General features: G+C 34.8%; 2 protein-coding genes across 2 annotated transcripts; one reads left to right on the top strand and one right to left on the bottom strand.

Moving 5' to 3' along the window:
- The first annotated feature begins 205 nt into the window (after window positions 1–205).
- Window positions 206–2,117, top strand: LOC110410445 (protein FATTY ACID EXPORT 2, chloroplastic-like). Its single transcript, XM_021420126.2, is given in 5 exon segments — window positions 206–755; window positions 994–1,003; window positions 1,005–1,053; window positions 1,055–1,127; window positions 1,791–2,117. Coding segments are annotated over 5 exon segments (801 nt in total). The 5' UTR covers window positions 206–226; the 3' UTR covers window positions 1,931–2,117.
- Window positions 2,118–2,912: 795 nt separating this feature from the next.
- On the bottom strand, window positions 2,913–5,762 carry JAZ11 (jasmonate-zim-domain protein 11). Its single transcript, XM_021420127.2, has 5 exons — window positions 5,511–5,762; window positions 4,235–4,346; window positions 3,945–4,146; window positions 3,763–3,820; window positions 2,913–3,472 (listed from the first exon to the last, which is right to left on the bottom strand). Exons 1-5 carry the CDS (start codon window positions 5,657–5,659, stop codon window positions 3,310–3,312), a joined length of 684 nt encoding a protein of 227 aa, XP_021275802.1. The 5' UTR covers window positions 5,660–5,762; the 3' UTR covers window positions 2,913–3,309.
- Between the last annotated feature and the right edge of the window lie 1,084 nt (window positions 5,763–6,846).

The raw sequence follows: 6,846 nt of genomic DNA, 5'->3' as shown, positions 1-6,846 counted from the left end.
AAAATTTAGATAATTAAATATTGTATAGAAGTATAATTGGAAGAATTATATGCATTATTAGTAAGTAATATTTGCTAATATGTCAAATTTTAATTATCTTAACTTTTGGAGCTTATAGTTAGTGATGGCCTCATAGGGAAAAAATCTTTTGTCGCATAGACTCGGATCTGGGTGCCATCTTACATGGGCCTGATTAATTACCGCTGAGCCCATCTTTGACAAAAGAATGCCCGGAAAGAGAACTCTTCTGGAAAGTCCGGGAAAGGAAAATGGAAAGAGAGAGTCAAAGTTTCAAAGGCAAATATTAGAAAAAGAGAAAAAAAGAATGGCAGATTTGTTGCTTGGTGTTTCACAGTCGTCTCTTCTTCAACTTCAACCAAAGCTTGGATCATTTCGAAGGCTACAGCTCTTTAACAATTACGGTTACTGGAGATTTGGCAACAGTCAGCTTCATCTGAAAGAGTTGACTGTAGCTGGGGTAGTATCTTCTGATTCGAAAGCACCCACGATTCTTACTAACTCAGTTGATTTTGCCAAGGGAGGGATCGACATCGAAGTAGACACAGGAAACGGTGGAGGAGACAATTTTGACAACAGAAGCAGAGGAGGAGGAGGAGGTGGCGGTGGGGATAACAGCGGCGGAGGTGATAGTGGCAATAAAGGAGAAGGGGAATTTTCAGACGACGGGAGTAAGAAAAAAATGGCTTTGTCTATGTCCCAGATGTTGACTCTTGGATATGCTGCTGTTGTCGGAGGTAAAATTCTTGTCTTTAGTTTTTTTCTTTAATTATTGTTCAGTGTAATTCTCGCATGAGTCTTGGTGCTGCTATAGATTCGAGTTGGTAGAAATTTGATTGGATTTTGGGTAATTAGTTAGAACTTTAGAATTGATTAGAAAATAGTAAAATTAGACTTTTTGCTTCAAGCAAAGGATATAGATATTGTCTAATGGACTTTAGAACTGCTAATATTTAATTCATTTTTTATAAATAGTGGGTGGTGTTTGGGCACATCAAGAGTGGCAGCCAGAAGTCACTTATTGCAGGAGAGATTCTCAGCCTCAGTGCTCTATTATGTTCATACTCAGCTTCCTACAAAACCAGTTTTTGCCTCATTCCTTGGGCTTGGTAAGTCACTCTTTGTGGTTGTTGCACCTCTGGTTTTGTATGTTTTCGTTGCTAAAGATGATTGATTTAATTCCAAGTAATGAGGTTACAAGACATAGGGCCTGGCAATCAGTGTTGAACTTGTCATATCTTTTTTGTTTTATGAATGCTGAATTCCAAAGGATTAGCAGATTTGCCCTTTCATTGTTACCTTGATTCAAAATTCTTGAGATCAAGATATAGTAGTTTTGCTTTCATGAAAAAGATAGTGTGTGTGTGTGAGAGAGAGAGAGGACAGAGGAAGGGAAGGGTTGGGTTTTCTGTGTTGTTGTGGAAGAAAGGAGAGATACATCTAAAAGGTCTTCCATAGTGGTTTATGTCACATTGTTACTTACTAGTTTTAATTATATCTAGTCGTAGTTAACAGAAAGTACCAACTTGTGGTAGAATGTACTTCTGTTTGATAGGCATAAAACTAAAGAGAATTCGAAAAGGTGCTGCTATTTGCTAACTTCTCCACTTAAATTATGAGGAATAAGGAGGTGAAGTTTTAAGTTTTATTTTGACTGTTACTAATTACCGTATGAGACAATTAAAGAGGATTTAGATTGTCTCCTCTCATCCATTTATCTTTTAGCTTGATCAAGTTTAACCCTAATTGCTTTTATGACATTTAATTTAAAGGTATATCTGCGGCGCTTTTGGGAGTGATGGGTTTCCGTTTCAAGAGGTCAGGAAAAGTCTTTCCAGCCGGTGTTGTATCACTGGTGTCACTTGTGATGACAGGGGGCTACCTACATGGCATCATGCGTAGTCTGCACTAGGCTGATGCAGTAGTGATTGATAGCAACAAAGTTGAATTACGAGCCTGTATGCATATTGGACATGGTGCTTTGATAGATAGAGTGCTTTGTTATGTCATGCCTTTGAAGTTGCGAACTTTGTTAGACCACCATGCAGTGTGCTTGGACACCAGGTTATTTTGATATGTGAATGCGTTTTACCTCTTAATTATCCCTGTTTCTGTGCGATGTTAATCCCACACTCCCACGCCCACTCCCACCCGAATTTTATGCATAATAATTTGGAAAAGGCAGTTCTAATCCTGTAAAAAAACTAGTACCTTGACAGTCTAATGTGAATGTTACAAAAATCCTTCATTAGTTGGAACCTTCAATTCTTCGATCAGAAGATGCACTTTGATTGGTCATAAAAACAATGTACCGTTCATTTTCAGGGCAGGGGTAAGCATCAAATGCTTGTTTGAATGTGGTGCAATAGGTTTAGCTTGTAACCAAATGTCAATCTGATGTAGTTGCTGCATCATTTCCATCATAAAGGAGAGTTACATTCAGGTCGAGCATACCAAAAACCATCAATATCAACAGAATTCATCCTTTCCCAACCAAAACCTGCCAGTAGGTGCGAATTAGATTATGATGCATATGTATCAATTACCGACTATCAAACAATATGATTTCAATTAAAGCACCGTGTTGTACCCTGAGGCCGAACAACGTCCAACAGTGGAAGGAGTTACTTCGATGTCTGGTGAATATTACTACCAAATATCGTCCATGACTCCATTTCATCCACTGGATCAAGGTGCAATGCAGGTCAAGTGTTGAAGATAACTTACATAACTATTATCCATTTTTTTCTTGTTCAATTAACTTTTACCCATGACAGCATAAGCACTAAAACGACAGCTGCCTGTAATCACTGGCCTAGTTTGTACATCATATGTTCTAAAGAAATCTCTAGATGCACTGCAGCAATGCAACGTCAAAAGTTTCATCAACGATCACACACAAATTATGAGTCTTCACATTCAAATAGAACAGAGAGCCAACAACCAAGCTAACTGATACGTACAAAGCAAATCCTAGATAGTTCAATTTGTCAGTTTGTTAGGCAGATTAGAAACATCGATACTTTAACTGTGTGCCAGGTTTAAAAGACATCACAACCGCCTCTGGAGGCAACAGGAAAACAAGTGAACAGATCCTACATTAGGCAGCACTCTCATGGGAAATCATAGCAAGACCTACCATGAGACCTGTTTTGCATTGTACACTTGCCATCCCAATCAATTCCAAAGGCAGATCAAATGTCATCATCCCAGCGCACTTACCATTTTACAAGAATAATAATGCTAAATTTAGTTTTTACCAAACACATAAGTTAATCCTCTACGCTTAGCTTAGGCAACATGGGTTGGAGTTTTTGGTTGCAAATCTTCTTGAGGAACAGGTGATTTTTCGAAGCAGCCCGACTCCAGTGAAGTTGCAGCACTGAGGTTAGCTTTGGTGTCATCAGCCATTTTTGGTGTTGATGGATTAGGATATGGGTTCCTGTTCACCAACCTGCAAAAGAAAACAGATATGTTGTTTGCCTAGATTATAATCCCCATGCTTGAAACAAATTCTAAGGCAGCTTATGTGACACTATTATGCGATTTTGAAACTAGTTGAGCGTTTTTATTCAAAGTAATAAGCATCAAGACTCATATATTATAAAAATAAGTGTTTTACTGTTCTGTAAAGGGCATATCATGAAAGCTTAGGGGCACAACAGTAAGATGGTAGAGTTTAATCTGCTTGAGGATGAAAGGGAGAAAGAAACAAGGGACAGCGGTTCAGTATAGAAGGCGTACCTGTCCCGCCGCTTCTCAAAAAATCGCTGAAGGGAGTGTCTTCTTGCAATTGGTAATTCTGATCCAATTGATATTCACACAAACATTATGCTACATTAGCTAATATGCACCACAAATGGAAAAGCATATAATATTTGCATTTGAACTTTATCCACATTCTAGCCAAGTCATTTGAGAGTTACCAGCTTGCAGTTTGCAAAGAGAAGCCCTCTGAAGAGGGTACACCTGTGCTGGTGGTGAAGCCAAAGCAGTTGCAGTACTTTGAAGTGAAGCAGACCTTGTAAGAACAGGTGAAGTAGTGGCACAATCAGTTGCTGCATTCTTCATGTCAGCAGAGTTCGCAGCAGCAGCAGCAGCAGTAGCAATAAGCATAATCTCTTGTACCTGATGACAAGAATCATGGATGAAGTTTGGCATAAAATGTCATTCAGCTGAAACTTAGTAACATCCTAACTATTAAGTAAAGGCCAACCTTTTCCACAGGAATAGCATCAAATACACAAACACTTCCGCCATAGAAGATGGTGAGTTGGGATGGAGCAAGACTTGTGGTATTTAGTCCAGATGCCGGCATTGCTAGGGAACTTATACACCAAGAGAAGCAAAGTTTTCACAATGTTATAGAAGCTTTGCACAAATATGACTAATGGCTATTCCCTTCCACTCATAAATGAGAACGATCTACTAGAAACAATTTACTTTAGGTGTAAAGTACAAAAGCAATGGGAAACCCGTCTACAATTTCTTGCTTTAAAGAATAGTATAATTAAACCAAACAACAATAATTATCATTTCACAGAAATCTAGTTCAAGGGGGAGGGACGGACAGAGGAGGACAGAGCATGGAAATTGGTGGTGTGAAATTCGGAATATGAAAGTCTGAAAAATGTCACTCACATGTGGATGTAAATGTGCATCATTTCCATCCTGCTCTTCTATGTTGTGCCACTTTGATACATGATATTTTCCAGTAGTAATGTCAATAGTTTTAAAGCCAAAGGAACACAACACAGATAGGGCAAGTACATGCACTTGCTAACATCTACTTTCCTTATTAAATCTAAGACTTTTATACAAACTAATAACAGCGCTCTAGCGTTTGATTGTAAAGCTGGTGACATTGTCCTGTGATATTTATAACAACATATAATTGCTTTTAAAAAAAATAAATAAAAGTTCTTTTCACGTGAGTTACTATAAATATTTTGTACGAAACATCTACCTGTCTGAGTGTTGTGGGAAAAGCCATTAAATATAATGGCTTCATTGAAAGAAAACCAATATCTAGAAGTCGTCAAAAGCAATAACTATTACTTAGATGCAAAAATCAACAGTCATAACACCCTAACCTAAAATATAACATCTAAACTCTAAACAACTAAGCATCTTTTTCTTAGCAAGGACAGCCGGAATGCTTTCCTCACCATAAAAAGGTAAATAGTTCTATTTTCCCTTCCATCTTTCTTGGAATTCAAAGTTTGGGGTAACATTATGTAAGCCATGTTTCGTGTACCATATCCTAACAGAAAAAAAAATATCATAGTCAAATTGTTCTCCATAAATAAGATTAGGATAATTAATTGAGCATTAAACTTATCAAGGATTATGGAAAATCGACCAACTATGTAGTAATAACTTTCCCTTTTGAAACTGAAAATTCGAGAATAATTAAACAGCTGCCTAACAAGATCCAGATCTGGACTTTCTTTTTCCTTCTTTTCCATGCAAAGGATATAATTTAAGCTTACCAGTTCTGGAAAATTTTCTTTCCAAGAAAATCGGGGGCTTCAACGGATCCCAGCTTTCCAACATCGTTGTCACCCACAATATCGCCATTACTTTCTTTAACGGCGACGTTTGGCTTGACGTCGTCGCGTGATTCAGCTTCTCCTTCCATGGAAACCAGATTTTCCTTTCTTTTCCCCTTCTTTGACCTCACCTTTCCTCGCTAAATTTCTCTGTCTTGTGTTAGGCGGACCCACGTTTGATTGCATTGAAAGTATGCGACAGTGAAGGTTAAGTAAAACAATCCGACGGTCAGTGTTGGTTTCTTGGAATCGAGAAGATTGCCACCTGTCAGTCGGACAGGAAACCATTCTGATGATAAATTAATATTTTAATCTTTTACCATTCGTTCAGTTCCAACGTTTCACAGGCTCAGGGGTTGGGACTTTGTTCTTCTGCAAAATCTGGTCCGCACCAGTCTTCGAGGTACAAAAAGCCACAATTGTACTACATTTATGGAACGATATGTCATGTCATGTCTACGTAATTGATCGTTGGATTTTTTGCTGCAATTTTCCACCTTCTTTTTTTTTTTAGTTTTTACTTTACTTTAAGGTGACTTTTGTATTAAAAAAATAAAAACATATTTTATATAATATATTTAATTAAATTATATTATAATATTTATTTTATAACATATTACTATAATATAATATAAAATTATAATACAATTATATTATAATAAAGAGATGTAATGTGATTACAGTCCAAAACTAATATAATCACGTTACGTTACACTCTATAATGTTCTTAAAGATAATTTTATCTTTTAATTTTATTATTTTATTAAAACTATTTTATATTATTATAATTAAAATAAAATATATAATATAAAAATCAAAAATTAAAATAAAATAAAATATAAAAAATTAAAATTTATATAATATAGATAAAACAAATTAAAATAAAATATATAATATAAAAATCAAAAATAAATAAAATAAAAAATAAAAATTAAAATGTATATAATATAGATAAAATAAATTAAAATAAATATATAATATAAAAAATATATAAAAAATAAAATAAAATATATAAGATTATAATAATAACTGAAAATAAAATATAGATATTAAAATATATTTCAGAGTATGATATTATATAAAAATAAAAAAATATATATAAAATTATAATAATAAATAAAAATAAAATATATGACATTAAAAATATATTTAAGAGATTATATTATATAAAAATTAATAATAAATATAAATATATTAAACTTATATTTTAATAACTAAGGTAATTTTAAAAATTAATATTACATTCCTAACAAAATATTTGTAAACTAAACGTTGC

This window comes from Theobroma umbraticum, unplaced genomic scaffold, assembly GCF_002168275.2.
Source record: "Theobroma umbraticum cultivar Fairchild unplaced genomic scaffold, ASM216827v3 scaffold_56.0, whole genome shotgun sequence".
NCBI classification, from domain to species: domain Eukaryota; kingdom Viridiplantae; phylum Streptophyta; class Magnoliopsida; order Malvales; family Malvaceae; genus Theobroma; species Theobroma umbraticum.
This window is presented reverse-complemented; position numbering and strand designations above follow the sequence as displayed.